Raw genomic sequence first — 24,906 nt, 5'->3', positions numbered from 1 at the left:
TATTTATAGAAATATTGTAAAATTAAGGAATGTTAGAAAAATGTTGGAATGAAGTTATATGGCATTAGTAGAAATGTCATAAGGAATTAAGTATAAATAGATTAATAGAAAATTAAAGGAAAAATAAGGCAAGAATGTGTTAAGATAATTATAGGATAGAAAACAGAGTAAGATGGAAAGGAACTGCTGAAACAATTAATAGAAGTAAAACTTGGTTAATGAGGAGAGAACCCAGGTTCCCATGACATGAGATGTGGGAATCAAAAAACCTAGGAAGGAGCAAAGGGGCTGTGTTGATTCAGGAGTCTGTATGGTTCCATTAAGCCATAGTTTGGCTTACCAGGTTGTGGGAATCAGGCCACTGTATTTATTGTGGTCAAAAAGAGTACAGAATAAAACTCACCAACTCCATCTGCAGTACAGACTCTGGTGTGGATTATATGTGATCAGCAGGACACTTCGTATGTACAGAAAGCAAGTACAAGCCTGCAAGGACAGGCACATTTCAAAGACCTATTGCTGGACCCAACAACACAAGAGGCAATTACTCCTTCTGGTTTGTTTCTGAAGATGCAGAAAAAGCTAATTTTATTGAATTGCATCATGCACTCTTTATACATTAATAATGATTCATTGCACACTAACTCTAGGGCTGAAATCAGACAACTGCACAGTTTCACACGGTCAAAGGATTTTTGAACTTGTATTCCTTAAAACAACAGTTCCCCATGCTACATAGAAGCCATTATTTTAGGGAAGTTTGAAAAATGGTTTATAACAAGCCACTCTTGTTGGACTCGGTTAAAGAAGTTCTTTGGATCAAAGTACAGAAATGTGAATATTTGAGCTAATTACATACGTCCAACATTTGACAGAGAAAAATGGAGTGTACTTACTTCCTAGTGATGAGTTTATGATGGTAGCTGAGCTTGCCAAATGTCTAAGACACTAGCTGGATCATCTACCAAAGAAGTTTTGAAATAGTAGCTTCCAAATTGAGTTTCTTACAGTCCAGAGAGCACAGTTGGCTGTGTTCTTAGATGCATTAAATCAGCTGATTAAATGAGGTCTTGAGTTTTACAAGTCCATTCATCATTCCATTTGTAAGACTGTCTGTCATGTGAGAACTTTATTGAACTTCAAGATATCAGAAAAAAGAACTTGGTACACACAGTCAGGTTGAAAACCTCTACATTTCAAGTGTGAATACTAACTTGACCCATTTTCAATGAGTCACAAAAGCTGTAAAACGTAAGCAAACATAAGTTGAGTAACAGACCCATTGAAATTACTGGGCCTACATGAGTCATGGCCATCAATTTCAATGGGCCTACTCTGAGTGAGTTAATTCAATACAACCCAGTATTCCCCTTGGCATCCTAGTGTGTGTATTCAACGTAACAGTTTGTGTTTCAAATAAAAACCTCAGGTCAACTTTCTCAAACCAAAATACATTAACAGGATCTCTGAAATGAGGCTTTTTGAGCACTTTGCTGTATTATTATTTATTGTCAAACTCCTGCCTTCCTTTAAAAATACTAATTTAGATTTTAAAATGCACATATCCTAGCAGAGTTGTTCACATAAATAAAATAGCTTGGACATTTATATATACTCCACCCTTCATAAGCTTCCCAAGGGATGAGTAACTTACAGAAAAGTAAAATTAGAATAAAACAAAGGCCTGTCCAACTCAGGGATGCTTGGGGTGGGGGGCATATTGGTGTGGGCTGGTGCAACTCAACACTTAGATGGGGGGGTGTTATTTAAAGAGCTCAAGGTGGGGTTCATCGTTCTTCCCCTTACTATTCTATCCTCACAACAACCTTTTGAAGTAAGTTAGCCTAAGATAGTGACAGGCCCAAGGGCACCAAGTAGGCTTCGTGCCTGAGTGGGGGTTTCAAATGCTTTTTGTTCAAAAGAATTGCAGCAGTTATTATGAGTTATTAATAAACAGCCACAACAAATGAATACACTGCTTGCTTTTTAACTATTTAAATCTTGAATTTATCCAAGCATGAATTTCTAAATAGAATTTCTGTAAATCTTGAATCACTTTTGACCCCCTCCATCTTAAATACCATGCCTTATCTTGCACCAAATGTAGTACTGCTAGCCTTAGACTAGCAGATGAAAGACATACAGTAACATTACATGAATCACAGAATTGTAGAATTGGGACCCTGAGGATCTTCTAGTCCAACCCCCTGCAATGCAGGAATATGCAGCCATCCCATCCAGGGATTGAAACTGCAACCTTGGTGTTATTTGCACCATACTCTAGGGAATCTATTTAAAGACAATTATGAAAAATGCTGGACTGAAGTGAAAAAAGATTTAGAAATCTGGTCAAATTTGAAGCTTTCACTGCTAGGCTGTATTGCTGCGATAAAAATGAATGTATTGCCTAGAATGTTGTTTCTGTTTCAAACATTGCAAATTTTGGACAAAATGGACTGTTTCAAGAAGTGGCAGAGAGATATTTCTAGATTTGTCTGGCAGGGCAAGAAGCCTAGAATAAAATTTAAAATACTAACGGATGCAAAGGAAAGAGGTGGATTTGTCCTGCCAGACCTTAAACTCTATTATGAATCAGCAGCTTTTTGCTGGCTGAAAGATTGGCTGCTTCTTGAAAACACAGACATTTTGGATTTAGAAGGTTTTAATAATGTATTTGGATGGCATGCATATTTGTGGTATGATAAGGTCAAAGCACATAAAGCATTTAAAAATCATATTGTCAGGAAAGCATTGTTTAATGTCTGGATAAGATATAAGGACCTACTTGAAAATAAAACCCCAAGGTGGTTGTCACCGATGGAAGCGAAGGCTCAGAAAAAGCTCAATATGGAGGCCAAATGGCCGAAATATTGGGAAATTTTGGAACGAGAGGGAGACAGATTGAAATTGCAGAGTTTTGAAAAACTAAAAAATAAAGTGCGAGATTGGCTTCATTATTATCAGATAATGGAGGCATATAATTTGGACAAGAAAATTGGCTTCCAGGTGGAAAAATCAAAATTGGAAACAGAACTGTTAGAACCCAAAACCAAGATTTTGTCAAAGATGTATAACTTGCTGTTGAAATGGAATACTCAGGATGAAACAGTGAAATCTGCTATGATTAAATGGGCACAAGATGTTGGACATAACATAATGATGGCTGACTAGGAACAGTTATGGACCACAGGTATGAAGTTTACGGCATGTAATGCCTTAAGAGAGAATATTATGAAAATGATTTACAGGTGGTACATGACACCAGTCATTTGCCCGATAATAAATGTTGGAAATGTAAAGAAACTGAAGGTACATTCTTTCACCTTTGGTGGACGTGCCCAAGGAGATGATTTATAATGAAATGAAAAGGGTATTTAAATATACCTTTCTGAAGAAACCAGAGGCCTTTCTCCTGGGCATGCTTGGCCAATTGGTGTTAAAGAAGGATAGAACTTTTTTTATGTATGCTACAACAGCAGCAAGAATACTTATTGCAAAGTATTGGAAGACACAAGATTTACCCACTCTGGAAGAATGGCAGATGAAGGTGATGGACTATATGAAACTGGCAGAAATGACTGGCAAAATCCGAGACCAGGGGGAAGAGTCGGTGGAAGAAGATTGGAAGAAATTTAAAGACTATTTACAGAAATACTGCAAAATTAATGAATGTTAGAATGATGTTGGATTGAAGTTAAGTGGTTTTTAGCAGCAATGTTAAAAGGAATATGTAAAAATGGATTGTTAACAGGTGATAATTTAAAGTTATTATATTTTAAGATAAGAGATTAAGATAAAATCAAAGAGGGAAAGGATTTGCTGAACTAACTAATTTGAAATGGAATACAAAAAGGGAGGTGTGAGGAGATCGGGGAAACAAGCAAATTAAAGATAAGACATGGAAAGACTAATCTGTTTTTTAATTGTTTTTATCTTGTATTTTAATTTTCCCCCTGTATTTCTTCTTTCTTTTTTTGCTTATTTTTGTAATATGTTGAAACTTTAATAAATATCTTTTAATATATATATATCTATCTTTTATTTGCACCATACTCTAACCAACTGAGCTATCATCAAGCAGAAACTTGCATTTGTTGCACTCTTTAGGGTTGACACTGGAGGAGAGTGGGGCTGTGGTGCCTTTATCAGCTATGTGGCAGGCAGATATCAAACAAAGCAATACTCTTCTAGTATGGAACTACAATTATGGGGAAAGCTTCACTTGTTGATATTTTGTCTGCTGGACATCGTATGACTTGTATGCAACCCCTGATTTATTTTGGGGCACTCCACCCTCTTCTGCAAAAGTGTGCACAAATTTGCCCAAGACATAAAGAAGCGCATGCAGATGTGTGTCTTATCTGGCAACTGCACCAAAGGGCCAAATCAGCGCACAGTATACCAAGCCCAGAAATTGTGTTGCCTTATCTATGGGCATGGGTGCAGTGCAGTCATGCCAGTTGTTGCAGAAGGTGGCTGCTGCCTCGAACCTGGCTCTGGTGGTGGCTCTGGGAAGGTGGCACCTTCTTCCATGTGTGGTCTACGTGGCACCTCCTTGGTCCATGGCAATGAGACGCCATGGGGTCTGTTTGCTGCGACTTGGCAGAACTGTTTGATGAGGTGTTGGGAGTTGACGTCCTTTCTCTGTGACTTGATCCAGGTGGTTGAGAAGACCACTGGCAGGTCGTTGGAGGGGGAAGGAATGACCTCACGACACAACCACAGCAGTTTGTTATCATTCTGGAGCTGTCCAAGGTCGTGAGCAGTGGAGCTGCGTTGCCACTGAGAAGGGCCTGCTGCTCTCGGCGCTGTGTGTGTGTGTGTGTGTGTGTGTGTAGAGCTTCTGATGCTTTGTGGACTTCTGTGCCTGCTCAACCACAGTCGATGCTCGCAATAAAGGCTGGCAAACGCTCCCCAATTTTTGTTTTCCTTGCGGCAGGTAGCCCCACTGATTTGAGAGGTTAGAAGCTCGACCCGATCTCAGGACGCATCTCCCAGAAACGACTTCCTGTTTGGAGGCCAGCGCGGAAAGCAAACTCGGCTAAAGGCGAGTCACTATTTTGGTCTGCCGGAAGACGAGAAAGCAAATGAAAAAGATCCAGACCTCGCAAGAAGCGGAAGCAGCCCTGCTTCGTCTCCCCGGCGGCTGCTGCTCGGTCAGCTGACCGGAGTCCCGTGAAGACGAGGCGCAGAAAGGAAAGGAGGACCTGAGCCAAGGGGCTGCTGCTGCTGCTGCTGCTGCTGCCTGATGTCTCCGCCGGCGCGCTCCTCCATTCTTCGCTCCCCAGCGGCTCCTCTAGGGCTCCTGCTGCTCCTGCTCTGCTTGCAGCTTCCCTCTCCCGGAGATGCTGCTCGCTACGACCCCACGTGGGAGTCGCTGGACTCCCGGCCGCTCCCCGCCTGGTTTGACGAAGTCAAGTTCGGCATTTTTATCCACTGGGGCGTCTTCTCGGTGCCAAGCTTCGGCAGCGAGTGGTTTTGGTGAGGCTCTTTGACCCTGCCCGCCCCTCTTCTTCCCGAGAGCATTGTGCCGGCCGATTCCCTCCGGGGTGGAAAATGTCAAGGAGGGTGGCTGCCTCCCTGGGGTACCAACTGGAATAAAATATTGGAGGGGGGGCAGGGCAGCCTCGCCCCGCATAATGGATCACAAGACATAATGCACGCACACCATTTGAATGGCAATGCCCATCAATCTGCGGGGGGGTCGGGGGGGCTGGCCCCCTCAAATATTTTATTGGGGAGCCCAAAGTTATCTTGGCCCCTAGGGGTTGGCTCCTATGCTGCCTCTGGTGGGTCCGCTGTGATCCTCGGACTCAGCCGCGTGCTAGAGAGGGACGAATGATACAAAACTTAACTCGGAAGCCCTGCCATTTTAGCTCTAAGGTGGGTGGGCTCTAGCTATTCAGTGAAAGCTACTGCTTCATGTATTCATGTAAGTGAGGGGGCTCTAAGGATGAACCCTTGGGAAATCCTGCACCTCCACTAATGAACTGAATTTTAGGAGCAGCTAAACAATTGCCCAGAGTGACATCGCATAACCTCCACGCAAGCAAATCAGAGAGATTGCTCAATGGACACCGGAAGATGTGTAGTCTCCCTGCAAACGTTTTCTCAATAAATGGAGATGAGTGCACAATAAACAGGCTGTATGAGAAGTGACCTGAGTTCTAAAGCTGCAAACAAGCTCCAGGGCAAGGAGCATTTTCACACAAGAGGCTTATATTGGTTTGGACTTTATGTCCATCGACAAAGCAAAGCTTATCATGATTAGGATGCGCAGTTGATTTTTCTTCACTCCATTCACATGTGTGGCATAAATAATATGAGAATAGGCTTTAAGTAGAATAATAGAAGCATAACCACCCCACCCCACTCACCACTCACCCCTTTTTCCTTTCTTTTTTCTTCTTCCTAATTGTTTAAACCAATTCTTAAACCAGGAACTTATACATTGATCACTAATAATGAAACATGTTGATTTGGTACAAAGCAGCTTCTTGTGTTTCCTAAAAGCCCCATGATCAGGACAGCTGCAGGACTATACTCCAGAACATGTTTGAATCTTTATTTGGGAACTTCTGAATGCTTCTACCTTTGTGTGCAGATACAATGGGCTTGTTTGTTTCCTTTGTAGGTGGTATTGGCAGAAAGAAAAGAGAGATCCCTATGTAAACTTTATGAAGAGCAACTATCCTCCTGGTTTCAGTTACGAAGATTTTGGCCCTTTGTTTACAGCAGAGTTTTTTGATGCCAACCAGTGGGCAGACATTTTGAAAGCGTCAGGTGCCAAATATGTTGTCTTGACTTCAAAGCACCATGAAGGTAAACTTGAATGTATTTCTTTCTGATCTCAGTTGTTTTGTTCGTTTCAGCAGACAAAAAGCCTGGGTGGGGCTTAATCATTCAGCTGCTGAGATACAGAGGTTTTCAGCCATTTTGAGTCCATGGTTCCCTTGGCCAACTACATTCTTTCTGCATTTCCCCTGTGGGGAAACACTCCCCAAGCCTCAGAAGCTCAGTTACGCCACCCCTTGCCTTCAGAGCTGTGAGTCCCTCGCCCGTTTTCGAACACCCTCCCTTTTGGAGTGTTCCCTCAGCCTGCTCTCTTCTTGGGAGTCCTCTGAGCAGCAGTAACCACCTTCCCTGGTCTTTGAGCTGTCCCAAAGAGAGGTGCCTCCTCACACCGCCCAACAGGGGCCTGGGAAGAGGATTCCCCCAGCCTTAGCAGCCCAACGAAGACTGGCCCAAGGTGAATGTGAGACCAGCACCTTGCCTTGGGAGGCAGCAGCGGCAGCAGCGAGTGCCACTGGGCCTGCACAGTGGAAAGGCTCTCCTTCGGCGCTGGGCACTCAGCTCCCAGGCAGGCATTGCACACAGCAAGCACAAGAAAGGCCAGTGTAGCACCAGCCTACCTGCCCGGCCTCCCACTTGGCTCTCTATTCCCAGAGCATGGGCTGGCGGACTATACTCCATAAACAGCTAATTTAATTCAGAGCATGCTTTAGTTAAAGAACGTAAGAGCCAGCTGGATCAGGCCAGTGGCCCATCTAGTCCAGCATCCTGTTCTCACAGTGGCCAACCAGATGTCTGTTTGAAACCTGCAAGCAGGAGCTGAGCACAAGATCACTCTTCCCTTCTGAGGCTCCCAGCAACAGGTTCAGAAGCATTAGGTTAAACAAGAATGCAAAATAAAGGTGCACGATATATTTACAATTACAATTATTTTATTAATCCTACCATTCGTTTCCTAGGTTTTACATTGTGGGGATCTAAATATTCTTGGAATTGGAATGCTGTTGATGTTGGACCCAAACGGGACATTGTGGCTGAATTAGCATCATCCATTAGAAATAGAACCGTCTTACACTTTGGACTCTATCACTCGCTCTTCGAATGGTTCAATCCTCTTTTCCTTGATGATGCCTCTAGTGGGTTCCTAAAAAACCAGTTCCCAAGTGCCAAGTCACTCCCAGAGCTGTATGAGATTGTGAACAAGTACCACCCAGAGATTCTGTGGTCAGATGGAGATGGGCATGCCCCAGACACTTATTGGAACAGCACTGGCTTCCTAGCTTGGCTTTATAATGACAGGTGCGTCCATTTCCCTACTCCCTGCCCTTGAAATAATGCATTCAATATTGATAATTGCAGGAAACTTGTTTCCCAACAGCTTTTTAATGGCATTTCATGCAACTCATTGCTCCAGGCTGATGCATTTACAAACAGGTTCTTAGGAGTAAGTCTCACTAAACTTACTTCTGAGTGAACATGTGCAGGATTTCACTGTTGATTAATCATTTCATGATAACAAATTCTAATTTACTTACCTAAATAAGATATTGAGAGAGAATGGGGTACCTCATACTAGTTCCTTGTGGTTTTGGAATGTGGCTGTCATTGCAGGTGCCTGTGATTTCTGACCTGTAGTTACACAGCTTAGGAGTCCTGGACAAGTGCAGTTTTTTCTTCAGTAGGTTAGTGACATTTATAACCCAGTGCCCTGACTTCTTCATTTCAAATACTTGAAGACTTGATGATATTTGACCCAGTTCTGCTGGAAGCATTTGTCTAAACCAGCCTCATTCAACCTGATGGCCTTCAGATGTTATGGACTAAAGCCAGCCAGGGTGGTCACGAAGTATGGTAGGCTGAAACATCTGGAGGACACCAGTTCAGCAAAGGCTGAAGTAAACCAGCCTTCCTTAACCTTGAGCCCTCAGATGTTCTTGGACAGCAGCCCACACAATCTGCAACAACTTGTGGAAACTCAAGGTTGGTGAGGACTGGTCTAAATGCAACTCAGTCTGACGCATTCTCCACTGTTCTGATTTTCCACTGATTGTTCATATAGTGGTGCCCCACAAGACGAATGCCTCGCAAGACGGAAAACTCGCTAGACGAAAGAGTTTTCCGTTTTGGAGGTGCTTCGCAAAACGAATTTCCTATGGGCTTGCTTCGAAAGACAACAATGTCTTGCGAGTTCCTGCTGGTTTTTTTCCTCCCCCCCCTTTTTCTAAGCTGCTAAGCCGCTTATCAGCTGATCCGATCAGCAGATAAGCCGCTAATAGCGCTAATCCGCTAATCCTTCAATGGGCTTGCTTCGCAAGACGAAAAAACCACTAGACGAAGAGAATCACAGAAAGGATTCTTTTCGTCTTGCGAGGCACCACTGTATGTTGTTGGAAGTCACATTTCCAATGAGTTGCAGGAGGAATGTGTTTGTCCAGTGGCAGATGTAGAGGAAGGCCCCAAGTTACTTAGAAAATGAATTGAAAATGTTGCTTAAGCATTTCAAGCAAAGTTCCAGTACCAAATACTAAAAAAAAAAATAGAGGATTGGCACTCTTTAAAAAAAAAAAAAAACTAGTGCAAAAGTCTTGGTGCTTGAAGTGGATTGGCTTTTTAAAGAAACTGGCATTTCTAAGTTAGAAAATACTTTCGAATACATGTAGAATCCCCACAAGTGTAGCATGCTAGAGCAGCAACGATGAGGTTGTGGTTTTGTATAGTATCCACAAGTGTTAGCTGTTTTTAAACATCCAGAAGTGCATAATCACCTAGGTTAAAATGTTTGATTTAGAAGAAAATGCACAGAGAGTGTACCACTGAATCAGTTGTTGTTTTTAAGTCCTACCTATTAGGAAGCATTCGAGAATAGTAAACTGCTTATATGGAATCTACTGAGCTTCCTGTTAAAATAAAGCACTGTATCTGAACAACATATTCTCCCCCTCCCCAGCCCTGTTCGGGACATGGTTGTAACAAATGATCGCTGGGGAGCTGACTGCATTTGTAAACATGGAGGCTATTACACATGTGCCGATCGTTACAACCCAGGACACCTTTTGACCCATAAGTGGGAAAACTGTCTGACAATAGACAAAAATTCCTGGGGATACCGGAGGAATGCACAGTTGAGTGACTACCTAACTATTGAAGAGCTTGTAAAGGTAAATCCAGATAAAGAATCTGGGGCTGTCAATTCTTGCATTCTTTCCTTGCCCTTCCTGGCAACCCTGAGTTCACCAGATGAAACAATGTTGATAATTGTAACTTTCTTTAGAATAATTTAAAATGTTTTAGAATGTTTTAAAAAAATTATTGCGGATCCTGGGCTCCTTTGGGAGGAAGGGTGGGATGGATAGATAAATAATCGTGCAAGAGTTGTTTCTCATTTTAAAGGGCTAGCGGCCACAAAAAAGGTACTAAGGAGCCCACTAACGAAACGCCCATGTTGATTCCTAGAAGGAGCACTTCCAGTTGAACAGCTAGACAAGGGTTGGGGGACTTGTCTCCCTCTAGATGTTTTTGAACTACAGCTCCCATCAACCCTGGCAACCGGATGTGTTAGCTGGGGCTGATAGGATTTGGAGTCCAACATCATCTGAAGGGCCACAGTTTCCCCATCCATGAGTTAAACTCTCTTTGAACCTACAGGAAGGTACTGACAGTGTTTTAACAGAAGCATGAATTTAGGCTTAACAACTGATATAAATTTGCCATCTCAAACGCTGGGCAGCTATGTTGGAAATGCCAAACCCAGTGTGGCTTTTCATTACTCCTCTCCCTATATAATTTCAGCAACTTGTAGAAACAGTGTCATGTGGAGGAAATCTCTTGTTGAACATCGGGCCCACCCACGATGGCCACATTCCTGTTATTTTTGAGGAGCGCTTGAAGCAAATGGGGTCGTGGCTGGCCCTCAACGGGGAAGCCATTTTCAGCACTAAACCTTGGAGAGCTCAGAATGACAGTGCCACACCAGGTGTATGGTAAGTCTGTGAAGCAAAAATGCAGGAAGTATTGTACCAACGTTAAGTTTACTTTTGTTATTGTTCCACTATATTGGCTATATTTCACTTCCCCCTCATTTGACTCCCTTCACAAGCAAGGTATGATGCTACTGAATCAGGGAGAACCGAATCAGGACTGTGGTATTTGTGCAGTGAGACTTTTAACACTTTGCTCTTGAGCCTTTGCTGCAGCTGCTGTTAACCCCAGGAAGAAAGTTCCATTGGTATCAATGGGAGCTCTCCTTCTGTTGAGAATAGCATTTAAGGAAGGGTGCAATCTAGATTGAAATTATGCAATGGGCGAGAGCAAATCCTCCCTCAAAATGCTGCTGTCTTGATCAGAACCACCCTCTTCCCCCATAGCTATTTCATTAAAACTCCCGCGCGCGCACACACACACACACACACACACACAGTCAAACATTTTGGCTAAGCTATCTAGTTTTGTCTTCCATATGATGTGCGGGATTACTATTTTTAAACTATTGGTCCTTCTCCTCTAGAAAAGAGGTGGTTAAAAATAACAACACACTTCTGAGGTGTGCAGTATTTGCATTGGTTACTAAACAGCTTTGCTGGCGAGGGTCCCAAATTGTTTGTAGGTTAGGTAGTTTCACCTGCAATCTTTAGAAAAAATGATTCTTCGTTTGTTAACTCCTACTAGGTATACATTCAAGCCAAAAGAAGACATTCTGTATGCCATTTTCCTTAACTGGCCATCTTCAGGAACTCTGATGCTTGGGGAACCAAAAGGCGTTACCGGAAAGACAGAGGTAAGAAATATTTGCCTATTTTTATGACTTCTGTACAATTTCTCTTGAAGAATTTCAGGACTAGAAAGAACATGAAATGCACTCCAGCAAAGCAAGATCATCTGCACATAACATCCCTAACAGATTAGTTTACAAGGCTAGTCAATGTTGTTTTGTGTTGTTTAGTCGTGTCCGACTTTTCGTGACCCCATGGACCAGAGCACGCCAGGCACTTCTGTCTTCCACTGCCTCCTGCAGTTTGGTCAAATTCATGCTGGTAGCTTCGAGAACACTATCCAACCATATCGTCCTCTGTCGTCCCCTTCTCCTTGTGCCCTCCATCTTTCCCAACATTAGGGTCTTTTCCAGGGAGTCTTCTCTTCTCATGAGGTGGCCAAAGTTTTGGAGCCTCAGCTTCACGATCTGTCCTTCCAGTGAGCACTCAGGGCTGATTTCCTTCAGAATGGATAGGTTTGATCTTCTTGCAGTCCATGGGACTCTCAAGAGTCTCCTCCAGCACCATAATTCAAAAGCATCAATTCTTCGGCAATCAGCCTTCTTTATGGTCCAGCTCTCACTTCCATACATCACTACTGGGAAAACCATAGCTTTTACTATACTGACCTTTGTTGGCAAGGTGATGTCTCTACTTTTTAAGATGCTGTCAAGGTTTGTCATGTTGTTGTTTAACACCCATTAATTCCAGACTATGGCTATTCTCATCTGGAGAGACAGAGACTTTTAAGCGCAAGATCTTAAGAGAGTCAGCATCTCTTTGAATGGCTTCTACCACTTAATAAAAGCTTTTCTGTTTCAGGTTAAGCTGATTGGATATGAAGAACCATTGCCATGGGTTTCCATGGGGGAAAAGGGAATGATGGTAGTCGCACCTCAATTGCCATTCACTATATTTCCGTATCAGTGGGGCTGGACTCTGCAGCTGACTAACGTCTATTAGCAACAGACATCCTTCACTTTTGGTTATTATGACTGATTCTTTTGTTATTATTATTATTCTGGTGAACAATCAGAGCTCACTCACCATGACTTACTTCTGAGGTGACAGGGGATATATATCTGAAACAGAAATAATCTATAGGAAGATTCATGCACTGATCTTGTGAAGAGTGAAGCGATGAACTATTTTGAGTCCCAGGGACACATTTCCTTTGCAATTAAAGTGAATTTTACGTTGTACAGTGGGCTAGTTTTTTTCACTTACACCCCGCTCTCTATCCTGCAGCCACACAAGCAAGAGGGATTACTAGAGTTTAAGGACATAGACCAGTCAGGCAAAACCGCTCAAGATTTTGGGCCTTGGGAAGAGTCATCTTATGAGGCTCACAAAAGACAGACTAAACAGAAAAGTTATTATGTGTCTTAAAAAGAAAAGTATTTTGGCTTTAAAAAGCAACCAAGGGCGGCGGGGGAGTCCGCCATGCCTAATGTTAGAATTGGTGCTCAAATAACTATGGACAAAAAGGGTTGAGGCATTCTATAACTGAAATGTTGTACACTGCATTTGACTGTAAATCAAGTATGACAAACAATACAATCCTACCATTGTCTATGCAACAGTCCTACTATGTTCAATGGAATATGTTCAAGTTAAGTGTTTAGGATTGTTTTCAGTAGGGGCAAGTGGTAAGTAGCTGTGAATTTCAACTTCTTCCATTGGTTTCAGTAATATTTGATTCCATTTTGCTGGAGTTGGGTGCTAGAGTTTCCTCAGTCCTATAACCTACCTCAATATTACCCCATCACACTTTCCTTGAATATAAAATTACATATTAGGACTTGGGTCATAGTTCTGATTAGTGAGAAATGGCCTACAATTATATACTTCTTAAATTTTGATACATGTATGTTCAGTTACTTAAGTATCAGACAGGTAAGATTCTAAAGCTATTGCCTCTTTGAGTATCTTGCAGTTTGTGACTTGAAAAAAAGAAAATTATTGCTAATTTAAAAATTTGTGTAATTGTAATCTTCATGAAACACTTTAATAAAGCAGCTGAGGTTCTATAAGGAGAAATCAATGTTGAAGTCCAGTTGGCCTTGTTGATTTACAACCAAACTCTTTTTTCTCTGTGTGAATGTACTGTATATTTGCTTTCGTTATGGGATGGGCAAGTTCTAGCTGCTCGGTCCCACTCCTTTGCCTCAAAAGAAGCTTGGTGGGAACTGTTTCCTGCTACAAAACCAGAGAAGGAAAAGGACACGGACAAGAAATACAGCCTAAATAATCCTGGTTCTACTTGAATGCAATGTGATTACTGTATTTGACTGCATTTTTTTTTAAAGAAACTTTTGTAAGCTGCTAGGGGACCTTCTTACATATATAAAGTAGAATCTAATAGAATAAATTTGCTACAAAAGAAGTAGGTATAGCTACAGCAAGACTACTAATATATTTAATGCTTCTTTTTGTGCTGAAGTTACAACTGATTTTTTTTATATACAAAAAATAAAGCATTGCATCCATACCCGCCCCCCACAGTTCAAAATTGCACAAATACATCACTGAACTGCGAGCTTAGCATGTAGCAAGTTACCACACATAATCTTTGTTAAAATAATTTATTGTCAGATATTTAACAGATATTCCAATTAAAAATATTTACAAATGAATGTATACAGCAGGAGCCATTTACAAACAGCATAAACATATTTTCTAGGAACCATCTACTCTGAATCTGAAACAGTAGAGTAAGCACTCAGCATTGCGTTGTTCAGAAGATAACCGTGTTCTAAAAATATGCATTTGGAACCATCAGCCTAAAGCACAGAAGGCCACATACCCTACTCCTGTTCTCACATTCTTATAGACTCACTCAGGCTAGCAGGTAAGAAGTTGAAGAGACAGCTGGGAGTAAAGGAAGCTTGATTGCATCTCCCCTTTTCATAGTGGTAGACGGTATGATCAGCTTTTGAGTGAAACCTCTCATGGCTTACAACTGCCATAGGGGAAGGGCACGTAGGACATGTTCTACCCTGCTTCACAGCTGATTGGTGCTGAGACGAGCTACTCCTGATCTTCCCCTGCCACCAAGAGAAGAGGTGCTGAGTACAGTGGGGGTGGTTCTCTCCCCTGCCCCTATTCTTAATGTGTTACCTGCTGCAGCCAATCTGTGAACTCATTTCATAGGTCAACCACTGTCTCTGGGTTGAGGGGAGACTGGGGAAAGATAACCACCTCCCCACTGGGTCAAGAGAGACAGAAGCCTGACATTGCCTGCACACTTTTGAAGCTAGATGTACTTCTTATGGGGTGGGGAAAGGAGTTACTGTAGGCAGATTATTATTTTTTGCACTGTCTTTTGTAAACAAGTGATTTGTAACTGAGACTGCTTCAACACAAAGGCTTGCAGTGTAATGATACTTCCCCCTTGAATTTACTTAAGTCTGGTTAGCTCTATCAGTATAAAACCCAGGTGTTGGATTTTCTCAAAAGACATTCTTTTTGCAGGGATTAATAATCTTGTACCATTCTGAAAAGATTCATCATCAAATGAAGTATTCACAGGACTGGGCACTACGGATCATATGTACACCCCGCTGTGCAGTTCATTTCTCTAGTTGTTGAGGGGTACTGAAAGCTTCATACACATTAGCAGCAAAATCTTTCACTTGTTCCATCATTAGAAGGTCCTGGAAAGAGAATGTTCATGTAGCAGATACAGCTCTCTTTTTTAACACAAGCAGATGCGTAATATCAGCAAGTAACCCCCCGTTAACACTTCAAGCCTGGTTAACAGAATTGCTTGGCACGTTACTTCATGCACTGTTAGAGGCTGAGAAGTCCAAAACTGTTAAGAGGGAAATGTTCTATCTTACATATGTGGATCATCTACCACTGACACTAAAACGGCTTTTGCCGCAGCCATAACCAACATGGAAGCCTAACCAAAAAGGGGGGTGGATTCTATTTCTTCCACTCAGAATAAAATGTGTCATCCTGGCAGTCTCACTTCTTGTGTTTATGCAGTGTAAAATGTGCATACCTGAACTCTACACATTTCTTCATATTTTGATTAATAAGATGTGAGACATTATGACAGCAACAAGTCTAGTTTACTGTTGGTACAGAGCTTAGTGCACTTTTAAAGGCTTAAAAATATACTAATGGCAACAATACAAAGCAGGCTGACAGGTCTACATTTTCATATTTTGGGTGTGAAATTATTTTAATTGGATTTCTCCCCATTTGTACTGTTTAATTTTGTTTATAAGACACCCTGAAAACTAAGTGCAGAAAAGCTATTAAATAACAGACTAAGCCAAAGAAAGAAAGAAAGAAAGAAAGAAAGAAAGGGGAAAAGGTCTTCTTACCTGAACAAAATGGCTAGGTGTTTCACTGCAGACTGAATGAATCTGCCCATTTATTATTGGAATTATCTTGGCTAAAGGAAGACTGACACTGGAAAGACTGGAGGTGGAGGTGGGGAAAGAGATGTGATTACACAACATAAATGTCTGTCTTGTTAGCTACTTTTGTAATAAACAGATTCAGAAGAAGAATAGTAAACACATAATACCTGCCCAGGGGAAAGCTCAGCCAGGTTGGGGACTGACTGAGCCTCAGAAGCAAAAAAGGGCCCTTCACCAGCCCATCGCATGCTACCACTCACAGCCTGTCAGTTTGGAGCAGGCAGCACACAACCCCTATCCAGTTGCACAGGCTCTCCAGCCTGCACACACTCATTCAGCCACCCTCCCTGCCTGGCTCCTGGTCCAGATTAGACATTGTGGGTAGGTGGCATAGATTCATAAAATCTTAAGAGTTGGAAGGGACCCTGAGGATCATCTAGTCTAACTCCCTGCAATGCAGGAATATGCAGCTGTCCCATACGGTGATCGAACCTGCTACCTTGGCGCTATCAGCACCATGCTCTAACCAACTGAGCCATATGGTGCTATATAGTAGCTTTATTTCTGAATGGGAGTCTCTTGGCTCCTATGTGTGGTGGTCACCTGACTGGCCAATTCATGTCGGCTTATTTGATGGCCGGCATGAAGATTCAGGGTGTGGGGGAGCAGAGTTTGTCTCCCACTTCCATTCAAAAGTGCCAACACTGCACCTGATTACAAGGAAGCATTCTGCCTTCTTTTACTTCTCTTTTCAAAATGGCTTTCTTTATGTTTGCTAAAACAAGTGTCTCCCATGAGGAAGTTTGTGCAGTGTGTTTTTCAGGAAGTGGAGAGGAACTTTAAAGAAAAAGAATTTGAAAAGAAAATTAACTTAATGGAGTCTGAGTATTCAATCTTGCTAGACAGCAGATCCATCTTATTTTAAGGCTAATTACTCATAATTAAACAAAGGGTTAACACATTTTGCTGAAAGAAGAGCACAGTCCAAACTATGCTGAGACATTGTTTTTGTTAAAAATTCAGCCTAAAACTGATCCATCTGGCAGGATTGCTATGTGATCTTGGTGAAACCTCAACTATTTTTTTGAGAACCTGATAATAGTGAAATAGTAAGTAAAACTCTGACTATACTTACGATTCTTCTACATTGAAAAGCATTTATATTAAAACATGTTTAAAGATGTTTACCTGTTCATGGAACTACTATGGCATAAGTCCTGTTCGGTGGGTCTGAAGAATTCTGCCATGTTGTCCAATAATCGACTGAACCCTCTATTTAAGCATGAACTCAAAACTCTATTGAAATCTGGACTGGAATAAATCAATCAAATAATAATAGATATATAAATCCCTCTCTACATGCCAACGTATTTTGGAAAACATATTTAAAATGTAATTTAAATAAAAGTGATACTTTGCTGATGGGGATATGAGGCTAGATAAAACATAAAACACAACACTAAACTAGAAATGGGGCATTTCAGGCACCTCCAGGCCTCTCTGGCTGGGCCTGGAAGAATTTACTGGAGGCCTATTTGTTCTTCCTCTGCTCTTCTTGCTCCAATTCACTCCCCACTCTCATCTCTATGAAGCAAAGTTTGTGTCTTTGTCAGTAATTAAAATGAGTTTCAACCCCAAGTTTAGAGACAAGCTATATTTTCTCAGTTTGGATAAAACAGCAAACTGTGGTTTGCTCAAACAGGGACAAGGGAAGTGGAGAATCAAAGCATTTGAGAAAGGTTTTTTAAAAAAATAAAAATAAATAAGATACTTCGTTATGCAAAATCACCCTCAATTTCTCTACTCTGATAAAAAAATCAGTTTCCTATTTTCCTTTCCAAATTTATTTAGCCTAAGTTACCAAAGATAACATTTGCTGCATACCTGTCCAACATGTCTCTTGTCTCATTAAGTAATTTAATAGTAGCCACATCTCCTTCTGTAAGTCCACTGGCCTAGAAAGACAAACAACAGAGCATAAAAGCAACTTGGATAGTGCTCCAAGTGAACGTACAGGATTCCTTTATTTATGTTGAACCTTTTTTGTTCGGAAATGTCTGGTTCAGATGGAAGCAAACTAAAAGATTTGAGTTTCAAGTTTAAATTCTGCTCCTTTTTTAAAAAACCTAGAGCCAATCTCTGCCCCGCCCCCCAACAATTTCAGGTTTGGTTTGGTTCCCTGCTCACAATACTATGAAAATACCTGGGTAGCTAATGGATTCTCTTCATCTGGCATCATGTAGTGACACAGCAGAGACTGGGACCCAGTGTCTTCAGATGATGACCCATCTCCAGGTTGTTCTATCACCTTTCTAATTTCTTGTAGCTTCTGGTCCAAATCCAAGAGAGAAAGAGCATGTTTGAGAGAAACACTGAAAGGGGAAGAAGTTAAACATTATTTATCACATCAATTGAATGTATCCCAATGAATTACTTTAAAAATACACATGAAAACTTTTTTTTAAAGCCATTTTTTTACCTCCCAAATGCATCCTGCACAGCTTTTTTAACCACAGTAATTAATTCAGTCAAACCTAAGGCAGAAGGAAAAAGTTACTGAAGACTAGCTACCCATTTGTTCAAACTTTGAAAATATTGGCACTATGTAGGAAGAGGTTTACAGATATCATACCATCTCCTAGAAGGTGCTGAATACTTGATAAATATTGCTGTTGGACTTCAGGGGGAGCTAGAGGTGTCTATAATGAGAAAAACATTCTGTAATGTTTCTGTTACTTTATGGAACAGTGTGTTTATCCTCCATGTGTCTGTACAACCAGTCAGGGTGCAGAATTTCCCTCCCCGTGCCTTCTCTGTGCTCTCCTGCTGCTGGCATCACTCTCAAGATACCCTGGATCTTAACAGCCTCAGCCATCTTTAAACACAGAACAACAGAGGACAGAACAATTCAAATCTCTCTTTTTTAAAAGCCTTATAGATCCTCTCTCATTATAAATAAGAGCTAACATTGGGAACAACCACACAAGCATGGAACACCAAATTTATTTCCTTTTTGCTGTGCTGTCAACTTATTCAACACCAACAAAATGGATGAATCCACCCCCAATTATGAGGGCCAGAGAGTTTACAAAAAAAGGAATTCAAGAAGCATCATCTCTGCTCTTTAGCATCATTCACTTTGTAAATTAGTCCAATCTTCCAATACTCATAAATTGAGGATGATATCCAGTCGTGCCTCATCTGCTAGCAGAATGGCCTTGCACATGTGCAACAGAATCTCTCATTCTTCTCCCCCCTCTGCATTTGGGAGGGTGCAGGGAGAGGAGAGGAAGGAGCAGTCCTGTCATGCAAGCAAAAATTTCACTTGTGATGTTGGATTTCATCCTCGGCATATTAGTTAACGTCAATTGGATTTCCGTAAGTCTAATACTATGTACTGGATTCTACATATTATAGCCACACTTAATGAAATTTTCAATCACTGATATACTGCTCAAAGAATGTACTTACTGTGCCGTTTTTGCAAACTGCTGCATTATCCAGGTATATGTATCCACCAATAATATTTAACTGTACTCGTAGAAGAACTACAAGCATACATGTGCTATATACAGCTACAATGCTTCTTGTAAAACCTTTAAACAGAAAAAGGAATGATGCTAAATGAAAAAGAGTGGACAGCTAATAATCAGCATGTCATCTAAAGTAATGCAGAGTTATAAATATTGTATATATGGGATAGAGTAACTTTACTGTTCTGGTTTCATGTGCAGAAAACATAACTTTCTAGAGCTTATTTAGAGGGGTTATCTGTATTTTGTGTCTTCTTCAAAAAGGTTTTCTTCTGGGTAATCAAGAGCTTAAGATGCAATGAGCTCAAACAAGGACAAATTTTACAAGCCTATTACTTACGCTTGCAAGAACATGGCAAAGCAATCCAAACAAGGGGTTGGGAAAGTGTGGAACAGATTATTTTCACTACATCAGCTCCAGCCTGGTGTAGCTAAATATCTCAAGGGGGGGGGGGGGTTGGGTCCCATTGATCCCAATCTGCTGGTGCCCCACTTTAGAGCTTTCTGCTGGCTACTACAAGTGAGAGATTAGTGCAGCGTTTCCCAACCAGTGGCTCACAAAACCTGTATAAGTGGGTCACGGGCTTTGTAAGCAAACCCTAAATAAGTATTGCTTGTAATCCTTTATCTTACAACTTTTTGTTTTGTTGGCATGTTATAATGCTGCATTAACACTTGTGTTAGAAAGCTTCAATTTCCACATTTTAACACTTGAGAAGGTCAAAAATTTATGTGACAATAAACTGATGGGTCACTATGCCATGTAAGTTTGGGCTTGGGTATTGCCATATCAAAAAGGTTGGGAACTACTTGCTCAGTGCATGGCTAGGCAAAGCTGAGGCCTCTGCCAAAGCAGAGCCTTTCCCCGCTGCCTACCTCTGGCAATGAAGGCCAGTAGAGAGGCAAGTACATACCATCCTGACAAACCATCTGCAGCCATTGGGGTGGGGACAGGAATGCTCTGTAAGGCTACAATCCTATGCATAATAAGCTGGTAGTAAACTTCATTGAACAGAATGGCACTTGCTTCTGAAGAAGCACATATCTGATAGTTCTGCTTACAGATTGTAATGTGCACTGGAGTTGGACCAGAGTTGCATTTTGAAGAAAAACCAGAAGATCTGCTATGTGCATACATAAAAAGAGGCTCACTGGATCATGAGCATAATTACTCCTTTCAACTTACTTATAATCTTCAAATCTTCCCATATTTCTAATTTGTTAGCTGGTCTAAAAAAACACAAAATTGGAAACATTGAAAATGGTAGAAAGAAAGCTCAATTTCTGTCTATATTAAAGTGAAAATTCGATTTTCACTTTAATATAGGCATGAACAAGCATTGAAACTGCTTGGGAGGAAATGCTTAGAGGAAAATGAAGATATAAATAACTAAGCCTGGGGATTTGAGGCTCTGAAGAAATTTACAAATGTAGCCCTAACTGGCCTTTGTAAATAATATTTCAACAAGCATTTTTCAAACTAACTGAAACACACTGGAATTTGCTTTATACTTCCTCTACGTGTTTCATAGAAATACATTATAAATACTTTTTAGTATCATTTCCCCACTAATGCATATTAGATACAAAATGTGCTACATGGTTTTAATTCTTATATTTCTCTATCAGGATAAAATAACTTTAAAGGTTTTCACAGTCCACAGATTCAGGTTGCAGGGAATAATTTTCCTACATGATAGTTACATATGCACATTCCACTTATAGCCCAAATATAAAGAATAGGCATTCAAACCAAATCAACAGATCACACTTACCTATTCTTCAGCAGTGAAGTGAGGCTCTCAGAATTCAGTTGATACATCAAAGCATCCCTTAATGTTGGAAGCATTGACAGGACTATTAACAAAAAGCATATGATTAGGAACATAACCAGCGTACATAGAATCTCATAAAACAAATCATTTATTTAGTAATTGGTTTGATCACATGTGTACGTGTTTTTTGATACTTCCTCCTCCCTCTAGCACACCTGTGAGGAACATTTAGTCCACCAAATGTCAGTGGTTTACAACTCCCACACCCCTGGTCATTGGCCATGCTTGCTGAGGCTTATGCAAATTGTAGTTTAGCAACATCTGAAGAGTTAAAGGTTTTCCACACTCCTTCCTGAACAGCACAGGAAGTGGTGAACTAATAGGGAGAATAGACTAAAATGCCCCCCCCTTCTCTCTCCAGCCAAGCATGCTGGATCTCAGAACCTTCCATCAACAGGGGAAGCTGTTCCGTTCATAGAACTGCAAGTCTGAATCCAACACTTGGTCTTTGGGAAATAAATATAAGGATCATTTGTTTTTGTTTTTCAAAAAAAGCACGAACTGGAAGTATGCACAATGACACCTTTAATATTATTGTTTCCAGCTTTAGTTACCCCTGTTCAAAAAGGAGGAATTCAAAGCCAAAGTGCAAAGAGCACTTTTGCAATCAGAGAACTAATTTTATGAATAGAGATTAAATGATCTCAGTCTTTTAGAGTAAAGGAAGCTCAGTATGGATATGATTGCTTTTAAAAATAGGAGTTTAACACAGATGCACAGGATAAGAACAGCCCATAAAATGTGCAGAAAAATAAAACAAAATTAGCTATAAAAGTCAAACTTACCTTAGGCTACAGATGGTCCTTCATGAGTTTTAAATGTAGTTTGCCATGCAACTTAAGGGGCTGCTGTTAACAAAACACAAGTCCCCCTGGAAATGCGAAGCTAGACATGCAATTCTTTTGACCCTAACTACTATGTGATTCTGTTTATATTACCTCAATCAAAAAGACCACTTCAGTTTAGGCAGCACACCAAACCATAGTTAAGGAAGTTTAACTATGATTTGGCATGACAAATCATGGTTCAGTGATCAGTTGTCAAATTGGCATCAGAAACTATGGTAATTAATATGTGCTGAGAAAACAGGAACCAACAATAGGCAAGTGACGTGCACTTTAGTTAGCAAAAGCCATGGAATAACCTGAATTGATTCCAAGACTGCTGTTGCTTTACCTGTCATGTTGCAAGTCCTCTGGTTACTTTCAAAATGATACTGTCTTCGTGCTTGTGCAATGTATTCTGCAGCTTCTCTTTCCTGGATTTCTTTCATTTTTTTCTGTCCATATTTTCCAAGTATGTAAACTCCTATTAAAGGTATTTTAGAAGAGGCATAATTTAGGGCTTACAACCAAACAGTTTCTTCTGCTTTAGAATATATTTTTCTCTTGATTTCAGTAGAAATTGTAAAAATGTTACCCAGAACAAGATCTCACAATTAGATTAAATGATCATAAGTAAGGCTGGATCCCATCACAGTACAGGATCACCGAAACAGCATATGTGCTAAATAAAACTGTTCTTAATTTCCAGACTGTCTTCCCTTTCTCAGGCAAAAATGACCTACAATGGATTGTGATAGAAAATTATTGGTAATAGTTTCATACAATCAGATAAAAAAGTTGACTATACAAATTATTCAAGTAGTACTTTTAGCAAACTGATAATGGAAATAGAGTCCTCTGGTTAAGTAGTGATGAATACTGAGATGAGAAAAGCCTAATTCATGGCAAATGAATATATAGCAGTTTCAAATGTAAGTTATGAAGCAATGGCTGCTTCTGCCACATACTCCCCTATTTTGAAATATAAACTTCTAATGATGTAGAATACAAGATATCAGCACATGAAATGTATATGTCTAGAAAAGCACAATAAAGGGGTAAGTGTTTTCCCACTAGTACAGAGCAAAAAACAAATCAGGGGTGGGTGTGGGGAGCAAGTATCTGCAAGAGCTGGTTATAACAGGATGATTGTGCAAAAAGAAAGACTTTGATCTGAAAAGAAGGAATGAGTCTATACATGCACTTGTTAGGAAAGATTAAGACAAGTTATAATCTGAAACAAGTGAATAAGGAACAGGCCTGAACTCGAGCACCTTCAGCAATTTTGAGCTTAAAAAAAGTTTTTCTTGGGGGGTGGGGAACTACTTTTCAAGCCAGGAAAAAGGAGGGATGACACACCGGATTCTGGCTAAAAGACACAAGAGATCAGCTGAAATAAAGGCACAAGGAGGGAGGAACAGCAGGAGCCGCAGCCTGGGAGAGAAGGTGTGTGGCCACCATAGAGCAGGAGCAAGTGGCCCTCTCTTGACTTCAGCCCCTGCCTTACAATACACAGGAATGCTAGAGCTGGCCTGCCTAGCAGGTTTGTTGGTGTTGTAACTGAATCATAGAATCATAAGAGTTGGAAGAGACCACAAGGGCCATCGAGTCCAACCCCCTGCCAAGCAGGAAACACCATCAGAGCACTCCTGACATATGGTTGTCAAGCCTCTGCTTAAAGACCTCCAAAGTAGGAGACTCCACCACACTCCTTGGCAGCAAATTCCACTGTCAAACAGCTCTTACTGTCAGGAAATTCTTCCTAATGTTTAGGTGGAATCTTCTTTCTTGTAGTTTGGATCCATTGCTCCGTGTCCGCTTCTCTGGAGCAGAAGAAAACAACCTTTCTCCCTCCTCTATGTGACATCCTTTTATATATTTGAACATGGCTATCATATCACCCCTTAACCTCCTCTTCTCCAGGCTAAACATGCCCAGCTCCCTTAGCCGTTCCTCATAAGGCATCGTTTCCAGGCCTTTGACCGCACCTGAACTCAAAAAGATAAGGAACTGCACACCGACATCCAGTGCTATAATTGCTTGGGCAGGTAGCCACGCTTACCTGGGAGTAAGCCCCACTAAAAACAGTAGGGCTTAGTGCTGGGAGATTTGGGGGGGGGAGAGGAATCTCAGGAAACAAGGCAGCAGGTGTGTGTGTGCATGGGGGGAGGCGGAGCGTATGGGGGAGAGAACAGGGCTGGATTTAGGTTTGATGAGGCCCTAAGCTACTGAAGGGGCCCTTTATATTTCCAGCCGTCCTTTGTCAACAACAAATTGCCGCTGTTTTTTGTGTTGAATATATGCTTTATGGTTATTTCTGGACCTAATAGGTATCTAAAGCCATTCGCCTCTGTTGCTGTATGTAGGTTTTACCTTTTATTTTGGAAATTTACACCCAGGTTTTTTTTTTCCTTTAATTTTTTGTGGGGCCCTAAGCTATAGCTTGTTTAGCTTATACGTAAATGCGGCACTGGGTGAGAAGCAAAGCCAGCCAAACGCCCCCTTCCTCGGGAAGGGCTAAGGAGGGCTACGCGGAGACCGAGAAGGACACGCGAGCGGAAGGCGAAGGGAGGGGTCTTCTCACTTACCGCCCACGAAGGCGCCCAGGAAGAAGCATTTCTTTTTGTGGCGCTTGAGGAAGCCCCACACGGCCAGCAGCATCCCGGCGTCCGCGGAAAGCAAGGGCTCGGCGCTGCCTCTTCCCCGTAGCGCAGCCGCCGCAAAGCCTCCAGCCCCGCCCCGGACGTCGGCCACGCAAAGCTGCAGCCGCTCCGCCTCCTACCTGCATTCTAGTCCCC

At 41.4% G+C, this 24,906-nt stretch overlaps 2 protein-coding genes and 1 long non-coding RNA gene across 3 annotated transcripts; 1 reads left to right on the top strand and 2 right to left on the bottom strand.

The window, feature by feature from the left end:
- Positions 1-557: 557 nt before the first annotated feature.
- LOC310703763 lies at positions 558-4,119 on the bottom strand. Its single transcript, XR_014524359.1, has 2 exons — positions 4,064-4,119; positions 558-2,289 (listed from the first exon to the last, which is right to left on the bottom strand). It is a non-coding gene; the product is annotated as an uncharacterized lncRNA (long non-coding RNA).
- Positions 4,120-4,742: 623 nt separating this feature from the next.
- FUCA2 (alpha-L-fucosidase 2) lies at positions 4,743-15,199 on the top strand. The gene is made up of 7 exons (XM_083496284.1): positions 4,743-5,481; positions 6,635-6,822; positions 7,752-8,091; positions 9,740-9,950; positions 10,582-10,772; positions 11,458-11,566; positions 12,363-15,199. The coding sequence occupies exons 1-7, from the start codon at positions 5,249-5,251 to the stop codon at positions 12,501-12,503; spliced, it is 1,413 nt and encodes a 470-aa protein (XP_083352410.1). The 5' UTR covers positions 4,743-5,248; the 3' UTR covers positions 12,504-15,199.
- On the bottom strand, positions 14,112-24,830 carry PEX3 (peroxisomal biogenesis factor 3). The gene is made up of 12 exons (XM_083496291.1): positions 24,697-24,830; positions 22,461-22,592; positions 21,225-21,306; positions 20,636-20,679; positions 19,388-19,512; positions 18,549-18,615; positions 18,396-18,450; positions 18,120-18,288; positions 17,801-17,871; positions 17,105-17,227; positions 15,878-15,974; positions 14,112-15,196 (listed from the first exon to the last, which is right to left on the bottom strand). Exons 1-12 carry the CDS (start codon positions 24,767-24,769, stop codon positions 15,113-15,115), a joined length of 1,122 nt encoding a protein of 373 aa, XP_083352417.1. The 5' UTR covers positions 24,770-24,830; the 3' UTR covers positions 14,112-15,112.
- Between the last annotated feature and the right edge of the window lie 76 nt (positions 24,831-24,906).

Source organism: Podarcis liolepis, assembly GCF_965112155.1.
Source record: "Podarcis liolepis genome assembly, chromosome: 3".
NCBI lineage: Eukaryota > Metazoa > Chordata > Lepidosauria > Squamata > Lacertidae > Podarcis > Podarcis liolepis.
The sequence above is the reverse complement of the archived record's forward strand: the minus strand, read 5'-3'. Positions and strand labels throughout refer to the sequence as shown.